Genomic DNA, 22,540 nt, shown 5'->3' with positions numbered 1-22,540 from the left:
ATCTTTCAGGTCGGCGGTCCTTTGAGGCTTGTTGGCTTTCATGAAGAGTTCGATGGTTAAATCGTCCCTTGCAGATTTAGTGGCATCTTTACTTCAAACCTGCTACAATATATAAGGCAGCGAGACGAGCCGTAAAGATTCCAGTGGGTTATTCTTGCCTTTTTTTTTAAATATATATATATTACAATCTAGAGGATATTACTCCGCAAGATTGATGATGTATATCTGAAATCTCACACCCAATGTAGGGGTTGATACTCACTGTTCACGGTTGTTACTGGATGAGTAAAAGATTGGGATGGATACAGTTATAAAAGGCTTATGAGCGCCTAGTGAAAGATATGGAACGAATGAAAGTATCCGGAATCCCCTTGATAGAAGAGGGATCTAGCATCTGCCCGGAACGGCCTCTAGAATCTCAGGAATGTTCAATTAACTTATACCAAGTCCTCCCGTACCGTATTAACACAAAGGCTCATGACTTTCCGGCATCCTATCGAGGTTCCATCGGTCACTTATGCTGACGATAACCCCACCCGGATGACGAAGGATATATTAAATACTTAATACTTCCCATTAAGCACAACCTGCTCACCCTTCGCCAACTTTTCAAACGCCTGCAAAAGATCATTCTTCAGATCCTCCCAGTTTTCAACACCAATGCTCAGCCGTAACAGGGTTGTAGGACAGCTTGGATCGCTCATGGCCCGCCATTCGATTAGTGATTCTACGCCACCCAATGATGTTGCGTGTGCGAATATCTCGAGATGGGATGGTAGCGTCTTTGCGAAAAGTTCAGATTTCATCTGTTAGAAGAAGTTAGCACCGCACCATAGATTGGCCTGGCGAAAAGGAAGGAGAAGGGTATACCTCGATTCCAAAAACCGGTCCAAACCCTCCCTTCATCTGCTTCCTAACCCACTCCTCCTTCTGCAAACTAGCATGCTTAACATTTGCCACCACCTTCTCAATAACACTCCCCTCCTTCCCAACCTCCTCGCTCAACCAACTCACCAACTTCGTCGCATTCTCACTCTGTCTCAAAACCCTCAACTCCAGCGTCCTAGCACTCCTGGTCCCCAACCAAGCCTCAAGATTTCCCATAACCCCTCCCAAATACAATCTCTCCTCCCATAACTTCCACCTAGTCTTAACATCCTTCGTAACCAACACACCCGCCAAAAGATCCGAATGTCCGCCAATATATTTCGACGCAGAGTGCATAACTATATCCGCACCGAACTCAAAGGGATCTTGTAACGGTGGCGGTGCAAATGTCGAGTCTACGATTAATATAGCACCACGGCTGTGCGCTCTATCCGCGTAGTACTTGATATCGAATGCAGTCCCCAACGGGTTCAGCGGTGTTTCGAGGTGAACTACATCACCCGGTTGAAGATCTTCGACGGGACAGTCGAGTGGGATTTGCTTCATCCCCGTCAACCGGCTGTGGATGTCTGCGACGCCATGACAGCCGTGGTAGAACAGGCTGCCGGAGAGTTGGCGAGGGTTTAGGTGGACCAATGCCGCGTGGAAGGCGGCGACACCGGAGGAGTAGACTAACGCGTAGCCGTTTAGGTAGGATGAAAGAACAGCCTCGAGACGTGCGGTGGAGGGTGAGGAGATACGGGAGTAGACATGGGAATCCAGATCTTCGAGCTAAGCCATTCAGACGATTTCGTTAGTTGGAGAATACAGCTATGAATGGAAGTTTCAAGACGAACATACAGGCAAATCTTTGACGGCAATTAGTTTCGAAGGGTCCCGAGGGTAGCGGAAAGTAGTAGAAACGTGAATCGGAGGCGCAACGTCGTTCACATCGTTCAGGAATTCGTCGGCGTGGACGAGGTTTGTGTCCGCGGTATACTTGGAGGGATTGCCGGTCACGGCGGACGGTTGAAGGATGAACTTGCTCATTTTACTTTACATATGGAAATTGGCAACGCACAAAATACCACAAGCTTCCAAGGATATAGTAGTCCAGTGCAGGAGGGACTTCAATTGATGATGGTGGATGAATCTCGAAATTAATCGATTTGAAGATACCTGCGTTCCTTTATATACCTCTCCGACGAAACCTTGTTCACCTATCAAAGTTAGAATCCCATTCGTTATACCGTCCTACTGATTGCGATATCAAATACTATCAAACATTTCGAACAAGCGGCAATTAGGTAATCGACCTTTTTTTTTAGTTTACCCTGATCCTTCATTATAAAATACAATGCTGTAAGGACTTAGTAAACTTTGAGTCTCCGCGCGAGAAACTCGCCTACTTGGAGCTCTCATTAGACGTACTCGATTGGATACCTAGCTCCGGCCTAGCCGGCGGGGACCTTTTTTTTTTTTTGTTCTCAAAGCAGGAAACTTTCGGGAAGAAATCGGTGCCCAATCCAGTGTGCCCGGTTAATATTACCCAATGGACTATGCCCGACAGTCGGGCCTAACTCTGCGCATTCGAATGACACCATATACAGGGTATGCTGCATGGTTGGGTAATGGTGCGGGGGACCAGAAGCAATCGGTAACATAGTGCTCTGTACTTAGTATACTAGTACCCCGGCTTCAAGCTTCATATCAGTATCCATACACGTCTATCCAAAATACTTACAAGGAATATTGTATCTACAAAGAATCTATGTACATATCATACACACCGCCTTATATATAATATCACTTTATAATTACTTCTGGTCCCACCTAACCCCCTCCCCGATCCTCTCAAAAAACTCCTTCTGAACGTCACCCATAGTCCTCACGAAATCCGAATACTCCAATGCCACAATCTGTGCATTGTTCGAATCGGTAGACCAATGCCATGGTGAAAGCTTCGCCTTCACAACGTCTCCATACTTCACCGCCCTCCCGATATTACCCGGCATGTAGACTCTAGCTCCGGAAATTCCCAATCCCTTGATTTCCCCGGAAGCAGGGTTTGGATGTTTTGCAACGCTGATGATCTCAACATCAACTTCTTTCGGTAATCTCGGGTCTTCAGACCCCCACAGCTGCTTGAGTAATCTGATACCCCAGAGTCTCACCGCTGCATTATCCGCGCTCTTAAATATCTGCTCCCTGTGCCTAATATCCTTGCAGAAATTCATCATCTCCTCCTCCGTAAACATAGGCTTCCTTAGCTCTTCTTTGTCGTCCCCTTTGTAATCTTCATGCTCCGCCAACAGCTGTCGCTGGATGATATGATGGCTCACAAAGTCTGCGAATCGTCGCAGAGGGCTGGTGACTTTGATATACCCATCCAACCCTAACGCCGTGTGTCTCTCCATGTGAGGTGTCATTTTTGACCCTCCAGCCGGGAAATAAAGCTTCCAGAAGTCAAGGGGTACAATCCCATCTTCGCCCTTTGCTTTCTTTAGAAGTTCAAACCACTTTTTCTCCTCTGCTTCGCTCGGCCATGTAAATGCATGCTGTCGGTACATCTGCATCATCCCTCTTTGATTACTCCACTCCGCCGCTGCCTCTCCAGCCACCGTCATAGCTTCTCGGACTGCACTCGCAGACGAAAACGTCTCCTTCGACCTCGATAATTCCGAAAATGTCAGCGTGATAGTAGGTTCGTAGACGTCCAAGACCGGTTTCTTGAGAAGGCCTGGGTGAATTGCGTTTCCATGTTCGTTATCGACTCTGACATCGATGTTGGCTTGCTTCGAAACCTCCATGCACCCTTTTCGTACCCGGCGTTGGAGTAATTCCCATCCTAGCTTGTGAAAGTTCTTCAAGATCTCCAGGTCCTTGTCGTTAACATCTGGTTCCGGCTCTTCTTTCTTCTCGGTTTGCGGCCTGTTCGATAAAACCACAGTCTCCGCGGCCTTCGCTCCGACCACCTTGTCAACATATGCATACGATACTCTCTTCACATTCCTCACGGTTGAGGCTCGAATCCGTGTATCCTTATGCTCTCCAGTCTCGCTATGAACCCGTATGCTAAACGTTATTGCCGGTCGGTTCGGTGCCAGCCCAAGTTTCTCAACCGAAAGCCTCAACGGAACCATCGAGTAATTTCTCGCCGGGCCGTAAAATGTCTGCATTCTCCTCGCCGCAATCTTTGAAATCCAATGGTCCATCGGAAGGAACGCTGTCGGATTGGCAACGTGGACGTGTAACCACACATCTTCCGAGCCTTCGATCTCCTCCAGCGAGACACCGTCATCGATATCTTTCGTTTCTGCGTCGTCGATGCAGTACACCGGCATTTCCCCCCAGTCATGTCGTATGCCCTCCATCATATCCTTCAGCCCTAATTTCTCCACCGAGCCCTCCTCTTTCTCAATGGTATCGTACAACTTCCCATCATTCTCGGCCTCCGCGCTAGCCCGGTGACCCGGTAATCCCAACTCCCGCTCTCTCAGTACCGAATCCTCCCAGGGCGAACAAACCCCCACCTCTCCTAGGAACTCAAACAGTCGCTGTTCATCCAGTAACCTTCCGTTGTCGTATCTATTCAACAACCCTAGGATGTGCGGATACAACGATTTTAGCGTCACACTCTGCCCACGCCTATACACCAACGCCTCCTCGAACGCTCTCAAAAGCTCCATCTCCTCGTCGGTCCACTCGACTCCAAGTTCCTCGTCCATCTCATCAACACCCTTCCCCTCCCTCCTCGTCTGCCTGCTAAAGTCAATGATCTTCCTCGCCTTCACCACAAACCCATGAACCATCTTCCCACCTTCCGAGTTTTTATCAGCAATACTCTCTCTAATTATCTTCTCGATTTTCTTCGCTCTTTCCACTCTTTCCAAACTCTTGATCTCCCACGTCGTCTCCTCCTCCCACCCTTCGTTCACCGAAAACAGGTCTCGTCGCGCGAGTAACGCTAGGTGTGCAGCGTATCTATCTTCGTTAGAGGGATCCGGCGCTCCAAGCATTTTCATCGCAACTTGGTCTGTGGTCACGGTTTTTATTTTTCCTTTCTCACTACCACTACTCACCAATTCGGCATGCAACTTATCCATCCTCGCATTGAAGGTTGGGTATCGAACATGCACTTTTGCCTTAAATTCACGTACGAGTTTCGTAATACTTTGTACGATGGTTGGTTCCAGTCTTCCTTTTGATCGGATGGATTCTAGAAGGGCGTCGACTTGTTCAACCGGAATGAAATCAGGAAGTGTGAACCGGGCCATGTCTACGGCAGACCGCAGGATAGAACCCTGTGGGGTGAGCAGGAAGGAATCACGGGAGTAGTTTCCTGTCTTGTTCTTGAGAAAGACGGCCAAGATGGGGACTGATGATTCTAGGTATCTATTTACCACCAACATATTAGTAGTGTAAAGAGAATGACGAATGTGTATATATATATTTGGAGGGGGTTACGAACCTGACTTCCACCAAACTACCCGGGGTTAATTCCACGGCTCTTGATGCGTAAGTCTCGGGGTCCAAATCATAAGCATCATCATACCCCGTTTCAGAACTTGCATTCGTAGTTGCGGCTTCATCTCCCGGTTCTACCTGCCATGATGCATTTTCCATGAGTTTTTCAAGGATCACATCAACATTTGTCCCTCTCTTGAAGGCAACTTCATGATCATTCTCTCTTCTACGCCATTCGTCGTGAAGCCTTTGGCGCATGGTTTCGTTTGAAACTTGATTTTCATAAACAAGTTTTTTAGGGTTAGGTTTGGGCCCGTCAGAAGTAAAGTGTTCTCGTGCGGGCTTGAGTTTATTTTTAGTGAAAGGAGATCCTTGGTTTTCGTATACAATCTGTCGAGGACCCCCAGACGGTGTCCTTCTCGGATTAGAATTCTCCGATTCATTCTGCCTTCTTGGTTGGTCCAACATATCGGCAGCACCGTCCACAGTTTCCGCAAATTCATCAAGCTTGGAATCGTAAAGCCGCGGATCTTTCGGAGGGGGTCGATTTTCATACAATCCCGGAATTTTATCAAACTTCCCAAACTCAACCTTCGTCCGTCTGATAACCTCCATATGAAATTTTGGAATTTGTACATCGTTGTCACGGTAGCAGTTGTATACACTAGGCATGTACCGCTGCTCGTCTTCGGTGATTGTCAAGGTGTCGCCGGGGTGTAATTTCTCAATCCTCTCGACGAGAGCCAAAACCGCTAGTTCATCTTGTTCTTGTTTGTATTTTCTCATTTTTTCATATTTGATCCTGGAAGCACTGCTGCGGCTCAGTGGAAGGGTAGTCGTAAGAGTTCGACGAGGGATGGCGGGGAGGATGAGACGGTTATGGCGGGGTAGTTGGCGGGGACGGTATGTCCTTAGGGTGGCGATGAAAGTACATCGCGGGCATTGGAGCGACATCAATGGCCGCTGATCGAGGGAGTGTCCCTAATTCGGTGTATCGGTTTTGATGTTTCTATGAAGAAATGATTGTATTATCGATATACGAGCTTCGAACAATGTAACGGCGACAGGATTGAATCGAAATATCGAAATGAGGTTGGTAGTGATGCTAAACTTCTATAGGAAGAGCATGTCTGTATTACGCAGGCCAGATGCTCTTTATATTAAATTCTAGATGCCGCTTTATGAATATTCTGTTGAGATGTGAGCTGTTGATGATGTCAAAATGGGATGTCTAGTCTGTGGTTGGTTTGAATTTTTTTTTTGGCAGTCGAAGTTTTGCGACCTCCCAAAAAAAAAAAAAGTTTTGGCGTCGGAGCTCGGAAGGAGCTTTGAATACCGATGCCCACTAACAAAGAGAAAAAGCACCATATGACTCCAGTATACTATATTCAATCGCAATGATAGAAATGTAATATTTAGAAGAGAGATTCAACTGTTTATTATATTTTTGGCCTTCTTTTTTTGCTTTATACCCATAGAACTAGATTGACTAGTTCTAGGGCGAGAGATATCTCTATAGCATCTAGAATGACAGGATGTATAGTATACCTAAGTACCGAAGTACATATTTACACAAGATTGCTCCAACATACGCGAGATATCCCCTTGTCTGCCCGGTAAATGCGTGTGATATATACGCATACGCACGTCCCGGCGTAGAGGTATCTAGACCTCCTCAGCGGCCTTCTGAGCATCACCAGGCGCAGTTCCATCTTCCATCAGCTCGCCACACTCAACGATCACAAACTTTCCATCCAAGATTTTTCCGTCTTGTCGCTTTCCTTTCTTAGCAATTCTAAGAACGACCTCCAAGCTGTCCGAATCGGCAACTTCTCCGAAGACAGTATGCTTGCCGTCGAGGTATCCGAGTGGGACGGTGGTGATGAAGAACTGGGAACCGTTGGTGTTCTTGCCGGCGTTGGCCATGGAGAGGAGACCGGGGCGGTAGTGCTTGTGGTGGAAGTTCTCATCGTCAAATCGGTCGCCGTAGATGGATCTTCCACCGGTACCCTATCAATTCGTAGTGTATCAGCCCACCAATTTCAAATGCCGTAATAATCGGGTCATTGTTTTTAAAAGAATATACATTGCCCTTGGTGAAATCACCACCCTGAATCATAAAGTTATCGATAATACGATGGAAGTGAGAATTCTTATATCCGAAGCCCTTCTCGCCAGTGCAGAGAGCCCTGAAGTTCTCAGAGGTCTTAGGAGTCTCGTCGTAGAGGTTGAACTTTATACGGCCCCACTTCTCGGCTGTCACGGATACCCAAGTCAGTATCTACCACTCCATTATCACCCAGTAGCATCCCCTTGGTACGAGGAGAGAAAGACGGCGACTACTCACGATCGTTAGCCGGTCTGGTAGGCTGCCATTCGACATCGAAATAAACCTTGGAGTGGACCATGCTGTTCGCTGAGACACTGAAGTAGCGCACAGTTCGGAGTGCAGATGGTTTTGTGGCGGTGGATAGTAAGGAGGAGATGGTGGATGTGGGGAAGCGGGGTGGCATTGTTGCAGTTAACTGACTGGTGGTCTAATCCTGCTTGCTTGCTATTTATGACGAGGTTGAACCTGAACTACAGCAGAGGGCGGGTGTCTGTGAGGTTGCTTTTTTTGTCAGCCCTGCACAATCAAATCAATTCATGAAAGAAAGGACGGGCTAACTAGAAGGGTACCTGCAGCGACTGGCAAATATATGTCGGGATGCGGCCTTCGGTATCAATTGTTAACAGTTAACGATCGAGAGTGTCTTCGGAGGACGGAGGTTGGAGGTTTTTCTCTCTTCAAGTTGGCCGCTTTAAAGAAGGGAAAAAAATTTGACGTTTAAACATTTTCGTCGAAGCGCTGTTTCGCGAAAATTCCACACGCCGACAGAACCCCTGTCGACTCGTACTATTACTCGATTAACCATGATCACGATCGGATTATACCATCCTCTACGGTTTAATGTATCCCAATTAATTAAATTTAGCATTTTATTGGCGGTTTGTTATACCTTTTTTTCTGGTGGTTGAGTGCAAACAAATCCGAACTGCGACGACCACCAGGAACAAAACTTCGGCTGCAATTGGCGGTGTCCGGAAAACCATCCGGCTTCAATATCCGGGGTAAACTTTAGGTACCGATAGCTTATATTAATTGAGAAGTCTAAAATATATTAATAACCATCTGAGACGAAGCTTCAATTTTACCCATTTTCCTAACCAGACCTGGTGAATTTATTAGTAAGTATAGTATAGCACTCCATCACTTAACTTATACCTATCTCTCATACGTAACATATGTACATAACGTTAACGTCCAACTCTAGGAAGGCTAGTGTATGCTTAGGTACCTAACAGCCATAACTAGGCTCCTACGTTAGTATACGCCAGAGTATTCCAAGCAAGGGTTACATGTTAAAAATGCAACAAACTACTTCGACCGGTGTGCGTCTAGCCTCGAGGCTATCCAAGTTCGCCACCAACATGTAGACGTATAAGCCTCATAAAACTAACATCGGTTGAAACATGAAGCAGACTTTGGGACCATGTTTCCCCTGAAACTAGTCTTCCCCTCTTACGTTTTGGGATGAATCGATGGCACAGTCTTCCGTTATAAGTCTATATATCATGCCCGTACCTCAGGGAAAAAAGACTCCCTTCATACCTTTCATACCCTTTCCAATTCATCGGCGGGTATAACCCTTCTATACGTACCAAGGCGATATGGATTCTCGGAATATATGATATTACACCTACATTCTGGCTTACAGTATCGCCCATTATTGACCTCTTTGATCAACCCTCGAAAATGCATATGTTAAATTTCATCAATTCTCTGATCCTCTTCCTCCCCTCCCTTGCACCCACAGCGGCTCTCCCGGCCAGCGGTCCCGACCCTCCGGTCCAATCCCGCCCTCCGAGCGGAACCGTCGACCACCTCAACGCCTACTGCCAAATGAGTCTCTGGCAGCACGGACCCGGCCAAGGCGCATCCTGGACCGGCTGGCCGCTCTCCTTCTCTAGCGACCCCAAAGCCGGCTTCAACGTCGACGCAAACCTCAACAATCAATGCGTGAACCTCTTCGAACTCAACCCTTCCGGCCTCGCCGGCGAATTATCATCCTACATAGTCACTGGATGGTGTGAATGCGAATTCTTCGCTCGGGTAGAATGTCTCGAAGGTCTGTTCACGGCTTATAACCGCCGTGACAATTCTCTTTGGGATAGGAAGGGTGTCGATAATAGGATTCAGAGTTATAGATGTTGGTATACTCAACATGAACAAGACTTTAATTGGTGCACTATTACTTGGCAGGGTGTGGAACCGAATAGTTTTAAAATGATAAATGGTCGCAAGCAAGTCGTTTGGGATAAAGGCCCCCGTTGGCAGGATGTTATAGATAGGGGGAGAATAGGAGTATGCAGGAGTATTCCTGATAGAGAGGCGGAGGAGTGGCAAGCCATATCATCGGTTGTCATAAACGGTTGTACTTGTAACTTTTATAGCGACGAGGGTTGCCAGGGTGATGGATTAGGGTCCTTTGGAAATGCTGGAAACACCATCGTCAAGGATTCCTTTAGTCCCCTGTTTTTTGAAAAGGGTATTCGGTCGTATATGTGTTTTTATCCCGTTGGGCTTTCGGAGACACCTAGGACTGATTATGATATAGCAGGACATCCTGGGATGCCACCCGAGGTGAATTTCTAAAGATGGGTTTTCTATCTAGTATTTCCACGTCAGCCGGGGCCGAGCCTATTGTTTACGAGGTATTGGTGGAAAGGGGTATCTCTTCGTCGGATCTAATATAGCATCTGTCAAATGCTGTACATAGTAGGAATTGTTGTTTTTGTTGCATATCTCTCTGGCCTTTGGCGGAATCGGTTATGAGATCTTGAACTGTCGTATGCCTCAAATTATAAACATAGAAAATTTAAACGTTAAAACTAAAAACTAAATATTCTTTTTATCGTAAGGGAAAAGGCCAGCGTACGCTCTGCTCGTACGGGCAGCATAAAGAAAGAAAAAAGAAAAGAAAAAAGTCATATAAAGAAAAGACGTCGCAGGTGATAACCACAAAACCAAAGGGTCAACATATAAATACATTGTGAAGCGAATAGAACGAAGGGCAGCAAATCCCTCGCTTCTAGCCTAGCAAATCAAAGGCGCTCGAGGAGCTGTTATTGCCTGCAGGCTTGTTGGTATTGTTGGTGGAAGTTCCTGTGGTTCCCCAGATCCCGGCAGAAGCCTTCTCCTTCTGCATAGCGGCCATGCTGGTCTGGGGAGCGGTAGGCGTAACAGGCTTCTTGATACCAGCGCCCAAGCTTGCGGTGTTCCAAATGTTTCCAAAGGCGTCACCACCAGCTTTCTTGGGTCCGCCGGCAGCAGAGTTTGGTGTTGTGGTGCCAGTATTGGTTCTTCCTAGACCGCTGCTTAACGTTGGGGACATGGGAGTGGAGCTAGTAGATGGGACTGATGTAAAGTAGTTGGGCTGGGCGGGCTGGTATCCAGCAGGTTGCAATGGTTGCATTGGTTTCGCGATTGAGCTGGACGTCTGTGAGCCGATCGATGGCGCTGGAGATGCTGTCTTGAATCCAACAAGGTCTTGCATGCCCTGGTTCTGAGAAGCGGAAACCGGTTTTGGAGATACAAACGTGGCAGTGCTCGTCGCTGGGAGAGAGGCCAGTGCAGGAATTGGCGTAATAGTTCGGTTGGCAGTATTCGAAGGAGGTGGAGAAATTGGCGCGGCGGAAATAAAGTCGTCGAATTCATCCTCATCATTACCCGTTTTGAAACCACCAAAATCGTCGTCCATGGCTGATTTCGACGCGCCGCCGGCTTTTGAGGTAGCTGCGGGTGCCGGTGCGTCTCCGAAGAGCAAGTCCACGGCAGGTTCCTTCTTTGGCGGAGCAGCTTTGGGAGGTTCCGGTCGCGAAGGTTTCTTGGGAGGTGGAGACGCAGGTGTAATTGCCCCTTCGTCGAATTCGTTGTATTCCTCGTATTGATTCCCTCGCCTTGAAGTATCCGCGTAGGAAGATGATGCACCTCCGCTGAAGCCACCACCATCGCCATAAACTCCGCCGGAATAACCGCCGTACTCCAAGTCTTCCGACCCGAATCCACCATATCGGTTTCCGCCTCCGCCACCGCTACCACCGCTAAATCCACCACCGCTCCCGCCGTAGCCGCTGCTCCCCACGCCCCCGAAGCTCCCCATACCACCCTCCATACCCTGGAACTTGCCTCTACTCGACTTCGACTTCTTCCGTTCGGCGCGAATCTTTTCGACATCGGCGAGTAGCTCAGCTAACTCCTTGGCTCGATTCCGTACGTTCAAACCTTGATCCTTGCCATTCTGGTCTATGAAGTGGAATTGTTTAAGCATCTTGACGGTCGATATGTGCTGTCGGGCATCGTCGACCACCCGTTCGGAGCCGTTTTTGACAAGGAATTCTAATAATTGGAGAGCCTATATTTAGATATCCGATTAGCTGACCATCCTCCCCGGTAGTTTCTAGCTTTTCTACAGCAATCTTTACCTTATAGATCTGTCTCCATTCTTCCGCTGCCTTTTCGGTGAATCGCTTGTAAATCATAGGCATGATCTCGTTCAACTGTTGGCTGTGCTGTCGTTAGCAAAAACTCGGAGCGTGGAATACGGTGTTATATCGGATGATCGACGGACGTACTAATTGAAGGTACCGGCGGCAATTTCATTCATAAGGGTAGATGAAGCTCCCCATGGTTCGTTGTTAGTGGCTTCTCGGACCTATTCCATCCAACGACGTATTTAGTCAGTATCCTCAATAGAAAAAAAAAAAAATACTCCTTATCAAACCGAGGTCTCGAGTATTGACATACCTTAGCCTCCATCTCGGTGAAGTTCATCACCACTAAAATCGTAAAAACAAGCCATCAGTCCCAAAATTTCTCCTAGCATACCCCGTCGAGTGTATCGTGAAATCCGAGCGGTGGGTGCGAAGGCAGGAAGTGGTGGGTGTGTGCGTGTGTATGTTTTGGCAATTGTGGCATATCCCCTTACCATTCTGGGCTTTGCGAACGGCGGCCTTGACATCGTAGAGTGTCAGATTGGTGACCTGGTTCTTCAGGTCGTCAAGCGTGAAATTCATAGTTGTCGAATTACAGCGACCTGAGCAGCTATCGGAGGGCGATTAATGTGGTGATTGTGATCGTGATAGCGGTAAAGGTGGTGATGTTGGTGGCTGGCGGTGGATCTGGACAGGTTGGTGAGAGCAGGAGGTCTGGCTGGTCCGGGCTCAGAACTGGAGCTTCTCAAAATGTCTCCCGATTTGGCCGCCGACAAACACACCCCCAACCCAACACATTCTTGTCCATCCTTATAGAGCTTATATAACTCGATACTGTGCAGTTTTCATCATGGCGGTTATAATACACCTGACCTCGGGGGTGGCCCGCAGATTGCAGAGGGGTGAGTATATAATATAAGGTATGTGAGGCATTGTGTATTCGCTGGGATAATTTACGTGAAGTTACAGCCAAAAGTACGATATCATGAGAATATACCGTTGGGCCCAGTCCTTGAACGAGCTCGACGACAAGGTCGCAAAAGCCGAGTCAGCGGGTGCCAATTAAATTGGATATCACGATTGTGGACGCATTGTTAAGAAGCAAGCATAGAACAAAGCTGTTTCTCCCAGATAATGTTCAGCCGATTAATATAAGATTATTCAGGCATTCTAGAGTTGACTAGGTACGGAAAACTCGAAATCGAAATCGAAATCGAAACCAAGACCATCCGAATATATTACACCATCGATATATCATCTATCTGATATAAGTACATCATCATGGCGTTCATTTTACCCGAAGCCCTTCTCCAGATCCCGGGACTGTTAGATTACGCAACTTTCGGCTCGTCAACGGATACTTCTGTCAAATTGCAACAGACATTAATTGGGAAGATGTATACTTTTTCTGAGCCTCGATCGAGAATATCATCCACCTACTTAGCTTGATTCGTATCGTTCTGCCTTTACACGCTATTCGGCTATCGTCTAGTTCGAACATATGCTTTGCAGTCTTTCCGGCCATAGAATTTAAAGGAAATATTATCAATTTGGAGTAACATAGACTCGGATAATTTACATAGGTAGGGCATACTTACTCAGGGCCCGTACGACTACTCAATCAAAACATATACTCTAAAGCCTGGCCTCAGCCTGGAGGCCATGTCCAAATACTAATCTACAATCCACCTCTGCCTTCTCCTTCCATCCAAACCGTCTCTGGAACACGGGCGGTGCACTTGTAGCCCCCACAACCTGGAACCCCTCACGTCCAATCCCTTCAAGAATCCAGCGTAGCGCCACTTCAATCGCAAGTGCATCACCATCTCTGTCAGCATCCACCACAAGGAATGCACCCATGACTACAAATGCAATTCCGAAGCTCAGATCTCTACATTTTGATAGAGCCTCCTCAGCTGATGCCTTTTCAGCGAACTGCTTGATATCGTTCCAAGTGGCCTTCAATACCGCTCTACCCTCTTTAAGTGAATTGTGACCTTGTCCGTCGAAGACGCGGCTCAACCAGCCACTTAAAGCAGCCAAACTATCTCCCTTGGTGAACGCACGGATAATGTCCACCGAAAGCACGTTTGTAGTCCCCTCCCAGATAGGCAGGACATTAGCGTCTCTATAAAGTCTGGCAATATTAAGCTCTTGCTCGTTCTCGAGGTACCCAACACCACCCTGTAGGCAAATATTAGTTCTTAGGCCTTCGATAATCAATTTGTAAACATGGCAGTCTTACCAAACATTCCATGCATTCCGCCAAAGAGGAAACGGTAGCCTTCGCCGTTACCATCTTCACCAACGGTGTCAATACTCTCAACATCAAGGCCACTTCCTTCCCATCCTTTGGCATCCATGCAGCTCTCTTCTCCGGCATTCCTTGCTCGTCAAACCCAAGCAACGCAACCGTAAAGTAAGTCAGTTGCATATTCGCCCTAAATTGCACTTCCATCTTCGCCAGTCCGCTCAGGTGGAGAGGATTCTTCCACAGTTCCTTGTTCTGCGTCTTTCTAACCTTCGCGAATGCTTTCACAATCGCCAGCCCTCGACGCCAGAAGCTCACCGAGGAAACGGCGTTGTGAACTCGAGTAATATTCAACATTGTCGAGATATATTTTACACCCTTCCCTTCTTCACCCACCAGGTAGCCCTTCATATCCTTTAGTTCGAGCTCAGCAGTGGGCAGGGCGCGGGTGCCGAGTTTGTCCTTAAGTCTAACGATCCGGACGCCGTTCCACGATCCATCTGCATGCTTAAGAGGAGCAAAGAAGCAAGATAGCCCGGCTGAAGTTGGAGTGCGAGCGAGAAGAATGCTCATTTGAGAATCGGTGGCGGATGAGAACCACTTATGGCCCGAGATAAGGTATGTTCCATCCGACTGCTGGAAAGCGGTAGTCTCACTGTTACGAACGTCAGAACCGCCAGCTCGCTCCGTCATCCATTGTCCGGATGTCCAGCATTTCGTCGGGTCACGAGTTGTAAGATTATTGTATGCATCCTGAAAGACAGATCGTTTGGTCGCAGGGAGCGCTGCATTGTTTAACTGGAGTTCAAGAACTCTAGCTGCCGCATCCGTCATAGCCAGAGGGCAGGTGTAGATAGCGCTAGAAGGGCAGTATATATAATACTTTGTGAACTGGACAATACGCTTATATGGTCCGTATTTGTCTTCGTAAGCTGTTTGGATGATACCCTCTCGGGCGGCCATTTTGCCTAGTTCCTTCCATCCTGCGGCGGTGTGCAGAACGCCCTTCGGTTTGCCAAAAGTGGCAAGTTCCTCTACATATGGCTTATTCTTCTCAGCGTCGTCAATCCAGCGGAAGACCTCTGGTTCTACGGTCTTCGCGCCGATATCTCTGAAAAGAGCGACTGGGGAGTCGGCTCCAGAAACCTGCGATAATTCAACGGGCAGATAGGCTAAAAAAATTTTATAGATTTAAAATTAGAATTTAATAGTTTTCAAATTAAAATTTTCAATAGATAAAATTACCTTGAATCAACCTTTGAAGATATAAATCCGCATCATACTGATTCCCCAAGCGAGGTTGCTCCTGGAAAAATCCTTCGGTCGCAGAGTTGGGTGTGAGACGAGACATCGTGGTTTAATTAATTCCTGTCAGATCCAATATCAAGATATCCGGGGTATCGTCACAGCGCCTCCAGCGTCAGGCCTCTCAAAGTGATGTCGAGAAAAGCCATCCATAGCGGAAAATCCGGGGTAGAAGTACAACTTGGGGATAACAAGCCGAGGCATTTCGGTGTTGGCCGTCCGCTGTTGTAGACGCGTGCTTGTGACGGAATGGGCAGCTGGGCCGTGGGGAATGAAACCAAGCGAGCTGCTTCTTCTCCGCTCTTTCTTTTGACGGCATGCACGACATCACGCCACAGAATTAGGAAGTAAGTTTTAAGCCCCAGAAAGCCTAGTATGAAGTCGGGGTATCTAATCCTCCGTACGCGGCAATGCCGCATTTTGGGTATTTCCTTCAAGCAGATTCAACATAATTCTTTCGAGACTTCCTGAATAAGGCTTATATTATACTCGAGAGGCAGTATCAAAATGGCCAACACGTTTACAGTCCTCTACTTCGCATCTGCGCATACATATACCGGCAAATCCGAAGATGCCGTTCCAGGTCCAATGACTGTTTCGAAGCTCTTCCCCTACCTTGAAGAAAAGTACCCGGGCTTTAGAAAAAAGGTCCTCAGTAGCTGTGCTCTGTCCGTCAACCTGGATTATGTGGATTTGGCCGAAGATGCGGAGAAGGAAATTCAAAATGGAGACGAAGTCGGAATCATTCCGCCTGTCAGCTCGGGGTAGAATGGAACTGACGATGTTTGCGGGAATGCCTCTTTATGACAATAATAAGGCTCATGTATGGCTACGATCGATTTCAACCCACGGCCATACACGATGGCTTGGTCTATAAGCACAATCTTCGGGAGCTTTCCGCCTTCGCCGTATCTTCTTTTGGACTTTTTCAGGTTTTGAAGATTCGCCTTTATTTTCATTCTGTTCAGACTCGGATTCATCTTCGACTTCTTTTTCGGCTTCCTTATCGACCTGGTTTTTCATATCAAGTTGCTCTCTCCTTTCTTCTTCGCGGTTTTGAACTGGAATATATTCACCGTCTTCGTCCCTTTTCTCCTTCCTGGCCTGTTTATTCAGGTGGGATGAAGCAGTTTGCAACTGCTCCCACTTTGGTTCTTTCGGCTTCGAAGGTTTGGACGGGGTTGCCTCTTCATTTTGCCATTCGTTCCTGCTAGAAGCTGGCTCGACATCCTTCTTATTACCGTTCTTAAGGATTGGTTTCGGCTCAAAAACGGGTTTCGGTTTGACGAGGTGGGATACCGATATCTCCTCCTTCGATTGGCCGTCGCCATTTCCTACTACCTCTTCATCTTTCATCTGCTGGAGATCCTGTTTCTCTATTCTGTTATTTTCGCGCACACCATGTTGTTTATACGTAGGATCTGAATTCATTCTCCTTCTTCTCCTCTTTATCGTCTTCCCTGGCAGCGCTGTCGGCACGTGGGGATGTGACGGGCTTTCGGTTTCCCATTCCTCTGGTTCTTCCCCCTCACCTGGCTGATACTCTCCGTCATCGTCCTTAAATTTTACCTTGATTTTCGGTTTAGGCTTCCGGGGAAGCGGGCAAGGTGTGTCGTCTAGAGGATCTCTTGGGCTTGGTGGGAACATCACGACCCTTGGCGAATGGTATGGATTTTCGGTGCGCGGCTTGGGCGTCGGCTTCGGTCTCGGTCTCACTGGTACTCGGACCGGTGGAGGAGTATACCTGGGCCCTGAATCGTACTCGGGCACCCGTATCTTCACCGGTTCCTTCCTCTGCGCCATAACTAGCGGCCGCTTCGGTAGCATCCTCGGTCTTCGGGGAGCCACTGGTTTCGGTGGCGGGGCGGTCGACCTAAACCTCAACTTCAGGTTATTCATATCAATTGTACGCGGCTCCGCATATCGAAATCTTCGATATTCTGGGTCGTAATATGGAACCCTGAAATACCCTTCCGAGAATTTCCCTAAGAGAGTTCCCGTTTTGCTTACAAACTGGGAGGCAGGAGGGGGCGGGCTATCGAGCTCTTCGGCTCGAACAAATTTGCGGACATGCTGGAGCCAAGGTGGCTTCCTACCGCACGAGAAAGGATTCTCAACTGCTTCTTTAGTCCTACGGGGTGTCGAGGACTCGGAAGGTCGATTTCCGTATCCATACATTCTATCCCGTTCGAGAATTTCATGAGAATCCTCGCGTATTTCGTCTTCTTCGCCCTCCTCAGGCGGCGGCCGCCACGGCTTCGCGACATACTCGTACCGCTGTAATCGAGGATTGTACTGCTTCACCCAACATGATCTTGTTTCCGGCTCCGAAGGATCCGGCCTAACCTCCCAACATGGCTTTGGAGGTGGTTCTTCCTTTACCGGTGATTTAACAGGAGGTGGTTCCGCGGGGGGTACCTCCATGCCTGCGCGTACAGCAACCCCGTTACAAATTGTTTCGCAAAATGATCGTGGGAATCTGCCGGGAAGCCTCCAGGTTATGGTGCACATACATGCTCCGCATTCGATCCATTCATTAGACACAGCGCAGTGTCCACAGTCGACATCACCGTATTCCTTCTTCAAGAAGTTTTTCCTCTCGATCTCCGCCTTCTCTTTTGATTCATTAGCTTCCAGCTTTTTCGATAGCTGTTGTCGCCGTCTTATCGACTTTGGAATAAAACGATCATACCATTTCTCTGGCGGTGTCGTTGACCCGTATCTCCAAATAGGAGTCTCTTCCTTTTCTATCGGCTCATCAGGCTCGTCATCCTTGGGTTGGGTTTCCTCGACACGCTCGATCTGTTCTGTGGAACCTAGAATTATTCGCTTTGCCGACTCCGGAATGATTAGACTGTACCAACTTGAGGGGGCCTCTGGCGGAGTCGTCGATCCATATCGCCATCCCGGTAATCTTGTGGTATCTTGGTCAGCTTGACCGTGAGGTGCTTGCCAGGTCGACGGTTCCACATGAAAATTATATGATGGTGCGAACATTTTAGTAGGGAAGCTTAAGGACCCTCCAAGGCTTATGATACTGAAGATTGCGTTATATTAGGCTCCTAGATAACGGCAAGGCGATAAGCAGGCGGGGTCAGCTGGTTATCTCAAAGATAGAGGAGCAATTAGATCATCATGATTGTTTGCAGCCTAACTAGCAGATCTGATATTTATTGTCCCGCTTCGTCGCTCTCGAACGGATTATTTGACAGCTCTACGACAAAATTGCAGTTAATCTCATACCAAATATTACCAGGAAGCCTTGTGCGAATTGTGGCGAACGAAAATAATCGTTCGATCGGGAAATTGGTTTACAAACATTAACCTTGCAAGCTTGTCAAGTCGGTGAAGCTGCAAGCTTCGGACGTAAAATTATGTTTTGACATCGTGTCCTTGATCTTGCGGATGTTTATTTAAAAATATGAAAGGTCACTTGACCACTCGCCTCAGCAGAGGTTCTCGATCTTTTTTGAATGATGTCTTTCCTACAGAAGTACTATAAGGAAAAGTTTCAGGAAATTACATAACTAGCTAGCTCATTTGGTCCCACCGCCTCCAGCCGCAATCAGAAATCATGAGCATGCAGATGGCGGCAGGGGAAACGTATACCACGCGCACGGCAAGCGGGTGACATTGGAGTACATGCTACATCGGAATTCCCACCGTCGGTGCGGTCGAAGTTTCTTGTTTTTCTGTCCTTTTGCTTTGTCTTTGCGAGCCTTTGCCGTCGACTCCGACGGCCGAAACATGGAGAGGTTGTCCGTCAAACATTGGATTGGACGCCGTCTCCACCTATTATGCATTCCAATGCTACTCTACTACGTACCCATCTACATGTTACGAAACTTCGAAACCAAAATTGCGAACTATCTCGACTCTACTGTCTAAATCCGTCTGTCGACACTGTAATATAAAGGAGAGGTCTACGAATTCGAAAGGGAACCAGCATGCGTCATGTCATCTAAACTGTGTCGATCGAATGCAGCCCCCCAGAACAGGCAGTCAGTTAACTTATAGCCCGTACCTGCATTCCTACCTAACCGTCTATGTCCAAGGTAAGTGCTATGTAGTTTAGCCTCAGGGGACGCTCGGTCTCGGAGGGAAGAGCCAGATTTCGCTAACCAGTCTCGTCACCAAGTCTTTGGTGTCGCTAATCCCAGTCCCCTCGCCTTTTAGTCCCACCATTCCAGGTTCCAACAATCATGCATTCGGAAAAACAGTTTATGGCTTAATGATGGCACCTATATGTAGCAACAGTCACAGTCTACTACCGTATCTAACTAATCTTCCATGGCAAAAGCCAGGGATTACCCATGAGGCCAGTGCACAAAAACAAGGAAAACAAGGCAGCGATGGTATGGGGCAATGACCATATACTCAATGAATCTAATACGCAAGATGCAAACAACTTGACAGGGTTCTAGACAAAAGCTCCGTTATCGAGCGACGAAGTTCAGCTACACTGGCGTGATGATTCCTCTCGGAGTATCTTGGCCATTCGGGCCTTTTCCAAACTTCCCCTTGCACCAAAACAAAACTCCACAGTTGTCGACGAGAGCGGGCCCATATGAGCTCATTGATCCATTGCATCGATTGGTCCTGCATAGACCCTGCAGCAGATTCTGCAGCGAATATTTGAAGATTACATACTCCTAGAGCGCAACCTGCAACCCAAAGTTAAAATGTTAAAAGAGGAAATGCTATTTTCATCGCAGTTTTAACTTCTCTGCGCGCCCGTGGAGATTACATTTTCCAAATTTCAAACCCACAGTAAAAAAAAAAAAAAAAAGACTATCCCGTGTAGAGGAACGACGACAGAAGGGGGAGAAAGAGGAAAAAAAAAAAAAGCTAACAATAGTGGACCCAATCGGTCCCAAATCCAGCGGCATAGCCCTCTTTCTCCCCGTTAACATTTCAAACTATACCCCAATCCTCCCTAGCCCCAGCGGCCGATCTTGCAATGAGGCGTTCGAGCCCGGGGCAGCAGACCGTCAAGTTGCGGACGCTTTATGCGCCCATGTCTTTGATGGTTTAATTATCGATTACTCCATACCACAATCGATTTTTAATAGTTTTACCACGAGGAAGCCCGGGGTGGGGTGAGAGAGCAAAAAAAAATTACAAAAGGAACGAGAAATAACGCCCTTCTTGAAATAATTTATCTTCTCGAGAGTAGTATGAATTTATTAAGAAAGGATCTTTAAGAAAAGACCCGTTGAAGAGATATCCAGTATCAAGGCCTTGACTGCGCTTTGTGCAACAACACTCGTTTTCGATATCACAACGTTCCCGTCCCACCGTTCATTACAATTCCATTTTCATTTCTTCCTTCTTCTTCTTTCTCTATAAATACTTGCTTGCTTAATAATAATTCTCTCGTTCTTGTTCATAAATATAAAAGGCTTCCATTGTTAGCTCTCCGGAAAATCTAAAAATGCAAATCTACCCAAACCCTTTCGGAAACTCTCCCCACTCCCTCAAAATCAAAAAGACGACCACAATGACAATGACGACCTCTTCTTCAAACTCGTCTACAAACCAACTTCCTCCTTCTCTCCCCAGGCTCAGTATCGAGTCACTTCATCTTGATTTGGAGCAAGCTGCCTCCCGTACCCGCGCAAACTCTATGCGTGCTCCACGGACGGCTACATCGACTACGTCGACAGAAGCACCGCCTGCTCTACCTCCACCGGCGTATATTAGTCATAACTTATACGAGAAGGGGAGTGGAGAATACATGCTTCCTCCGCATGCGCAGGTCCACGATGTTGAGAGTATTTATGAAGTCCGACAGTAAGTTGTATATCCATTGTAGTTAGTTTACATGATAAATAACTAACATAATGGTGTCTAGAGTCTCGATTCTTGACCGCTTCCAAGCAAGCCACCAGCTACGTATGCTATTCATTCTGCTGCTATCGTTTATAATCATCGGTGGCATTGCAGCGGGTGTTTTAGTATTATTGGTGAAGAAGGCTTGAATAAACCTACAAAGGATCGATTCGGCAGGTTTGGTTATTCAACCAGATCCACGTAATGACGAAATGATACATACGAAATTCATGGAGGATTTCCTTAATACTCTCTCACCTTCTCCCACCTCTTTGGAATCAGGATGTACTCGAGCTCGATCATCCCCACTCCACGAGAATCAAACAGGTGAATCAAGAGGAGAAGGGAACAAAAGTCTATCTATTTCCACGGTGATAAGACAAGATACTCTTTTCCCTTTCTGCTCCTGCCTTCCTGTCATCTTTTCTTTCTTTGCCTCGGGTTTCACGGGAAATTACGGCTCGCCATTCCGTACCACCACGCACACCAATAAGGATGTGGAAATGCCGTTAACCAGAGGGCTGATCTGTAGTTGAGGCAGCAGTGCGGGAACTCGGCAGATCCCTTAATTCCCTTTTGGGTTCGCTTCGAGGATGGTTACACAAGAGAAGAGTAATTAGACCGGAGGCGGGGTGGTACAAAGCGGATAATCAATGGGACGGCTTGGGGGAACAATACACAAGGAATACAAGCCATTTGGGTAATATACTAGCAGTTGATTGATTGATTGATTAATGGAAAAAACGGACCTACAATCTCTATTTCCTTTTGTTGAAGTATTTTCTTGCAAAACTGGGAGCATACGGGCGTTTTTGAATGGATTTGGAGTTAGTAGTCTTTCTTTCTTTCTTTCGTTTAATTTCACATCGATATCAGCAGGGTAATGCTGCTTATCTCCTATGTGATACTGTACATACCACCCAGTAAATTTACCTCACTGGCCGTGTTTTTCTTTGTTATTGTGAGTATTTTGCATTGGAAATGAGCAAGCGGTTTGGACAAAAAGTTATGGATTTTTACGGACATTTAGTATCGGCCTATAGGCATAATCATAATTATAATCTCACAGGATCCACAGCACGAGAATCTCCTAAGGATAATTACTTGATAGCATAGCCTAAGAGTTAACTACAGGCAGACAACTTGATTAATGATATTGATCGGAAAATATAGAGTGGAGGGTGGTCGAAAAGGTCTGCGATGGAGAGGTAAACACCCCTGTTCGCCTAGAAGCGTTCGAGAATTATTTGATCGTGGTAGTTAGTTTCAAGACAGGCTTGAGAT

General features: G+C 47.2%; 9 protein-coding genes across 10 annotated transcripts; 3 read left to right on the top strand and 6 right to left on the bottom strand.

Annotated features, from left to right (window-relative positions):
* Positions 1–563: 563 nt before the first annotated feature.
* On the bottom strand, positions 564–1,917 carry DFL_005067 (uncharacterized protein; the record flags this gene model as incomplete). Its single annotated transcript, XM_067634270.1, has 3 exons — positions 564–806; positions 871–1,659; positions 1,729–1,917. The coding sequence occupies 3 exons, from the start codon at positions 1,915–1,917 to the stop codon at positions 564–566; spliced, it is 1,221 nt and encodes a 406-aa protein (XP_067492355.1).
* A 767-nt stretch (positions 1,918–2,684) lies between these two features.
* Positions 2,685–6,288, bottom strand: DFL_005066 (uncharacterized protein; the record flags this gene model as incomplete). Its single annotated transcript, XM_067634269.1, has 2 exons — positions 2,685–5,262; positions 5,339–6,288. The coding sequence occupies 2 exons, from the start codon at positions 6,286–6,288 to the stop codon at positions 2,685–2,687; spliced, it is 3,528 nt and encodes a 1,175-aa protein (XP_067492354.1).
* A 711-nt stretch (positions 6,289–6,999) lies between these two features.
* Positions 7,000–7,847, bottom strand: DFL_005065 (uncharacterized protein; the record flags this gene model as incomplete). Its single annotated transcript, XM_067634268.1, has 3 exons — positions 7,000–7,344; positions 7,421–7,590; positions 7,682–7,847. 3 exons carry the CDS (start codon positions 7,845–7,847, stop codon positions 7,000–7,002), a joined length of 681 nt encoding a protein of 226 aa, XP_067492353.1.
* A 1,283-nt stretch (positions 7,848–9,130) lies between these two features.
* Positions 9,131–10,030, top strand: DFL_005064 (uncharacterized protein; the record flags this gene model as incomplete). The annotated part of the gene is made up of 1 exon (XM_067634267.1): positions 9,131–10,030. One exon carries the CDS (start codon positions 9,131–9,133, stop codon positions 10,028–10,030), a length of 900 nt encoding a protein of 299 aa, XP_067492352.1.
* Positions 10,031–10,466: 436 nt separating this feature from the next.
* Positions 10,467–12,450, bottom strand: DFL_005063 (uncharacterized protein; the record flags this gene model as incomplete). The annotated part of the gene is made up of 5 exons (XM_067634266.1): positions 10,467–11,789; positions 11,860–11,941; positions 12,010–12,089; positions 12,182–12,213; positions 12,363–12,450. The coding sequence occupies 5 exons, from the start codon at positions 12,448–12,450 to the stop codon at positions 10,467–10,469; spliced, it is 1,605 nt and encodes a 534-aa protein (XP_067492351.1).
* Positions 12,451–13,503: 1,053 nt separating this feature from the next.
* On the bottom strand, positions 13,504–15,470 carry DFL_005062 (uncharacterized protein; the record flags this gene model as incomplete). The annotated part of the gene is made up of 3 exons (XM_067634265.1): positions 13,504–14,052; positions 14,114–15,291; positions 15,365–15,470. 3 exons carry the CDS (start codon positions 15,468–15,470, stop codon positions 13,504–13,506), a joined length of 1,833 nt encoding a protein of 610 aa, XP_067492350.1.
* A 461-nt stretch (positions 15,471–15,931) lies between these two features.
* DFL_005061 (uncharacterized protein) lies at positions 15,932–16,192 on the top strand (the record flags this gene model as incomplete). Its single annotated transcript, XM_067634264.1, has 1 exon — positions 15,932–16,192. One exon carries the CDS (start codon positions 15,932–15,934, stop codon positions 16,190–16,192), a length of 261 nt encoding a protein of 86 aa, XP_067492349.1.
* Positions 16,193–16,243: 51 nt separating this feature from the next.
* DFL_005060 (uncharacterized protein) lies at positions 16,244–18,421 on the bottom strand (the record flags this gene model as incomplete). Of its 2 annotated transcripts, XM_067634263.1 has the most annotated exons (2): positions 16,244–17,850; positions 17,938–18,421. In XM_067634263.1, 2 exons carry the CDS (start codon positions 18,419–18,421, stop codon positions 16,244–16,246), a joined length of 2,091 nt encoding a protein of 696 aa, XP_067492348.1. The 2 variants fall into 2 exon arrangements, with proteins under 2 accessions (XP_067492348.1, XP_067492347.1); XM_067634262.1 differs by lacking the exon at positions 17,938–18,421 and having other exon boundaries at positions 16,244–17,848.
* Positions 18,422–20,924: 2,503 nt separating this feature from the next.
* On the top strand, positions 20,925–21,405 carry DFL_005059 (uncharacterized protein; the record flags this gene model as incomplete). The annotated part of the gene is made up of 2 exons (XM_067634260.1): positions 20,925–21,217; positions 21,279–21,405. The coding sequence occupies 2 exons, from the start codon at positions 20,925–20,927 to the stop codon at positions 21,403–21,405; spliced, it is 420 nt and encodes a 139-aa protein (XP_067492346.1).
* Positions 21,406–22,540: the final 1,135 nt, after the last annotated feature.

The sequence above is a fragment of the Arthrobotrys flagrans genome (assembly GCF_004000055.1).
Source record: "Arthrobotrys flagrans strain CBS H-5679 chromosome Unknown unitig_0, whole genome shotgun sequence".
Classification (NCBI taxonomy): Eukaryota; Fungi; Ascomycota; class Orbiliomycetes; order Orbiliales; family Orbiliaceae; genus Arthrobotrys; species Arthrobotrys flagrans.
Note: the sequence above shows the minus strand (reverse complement) of the source record. Positions and strands in the feature narration are given on the sequence as shown.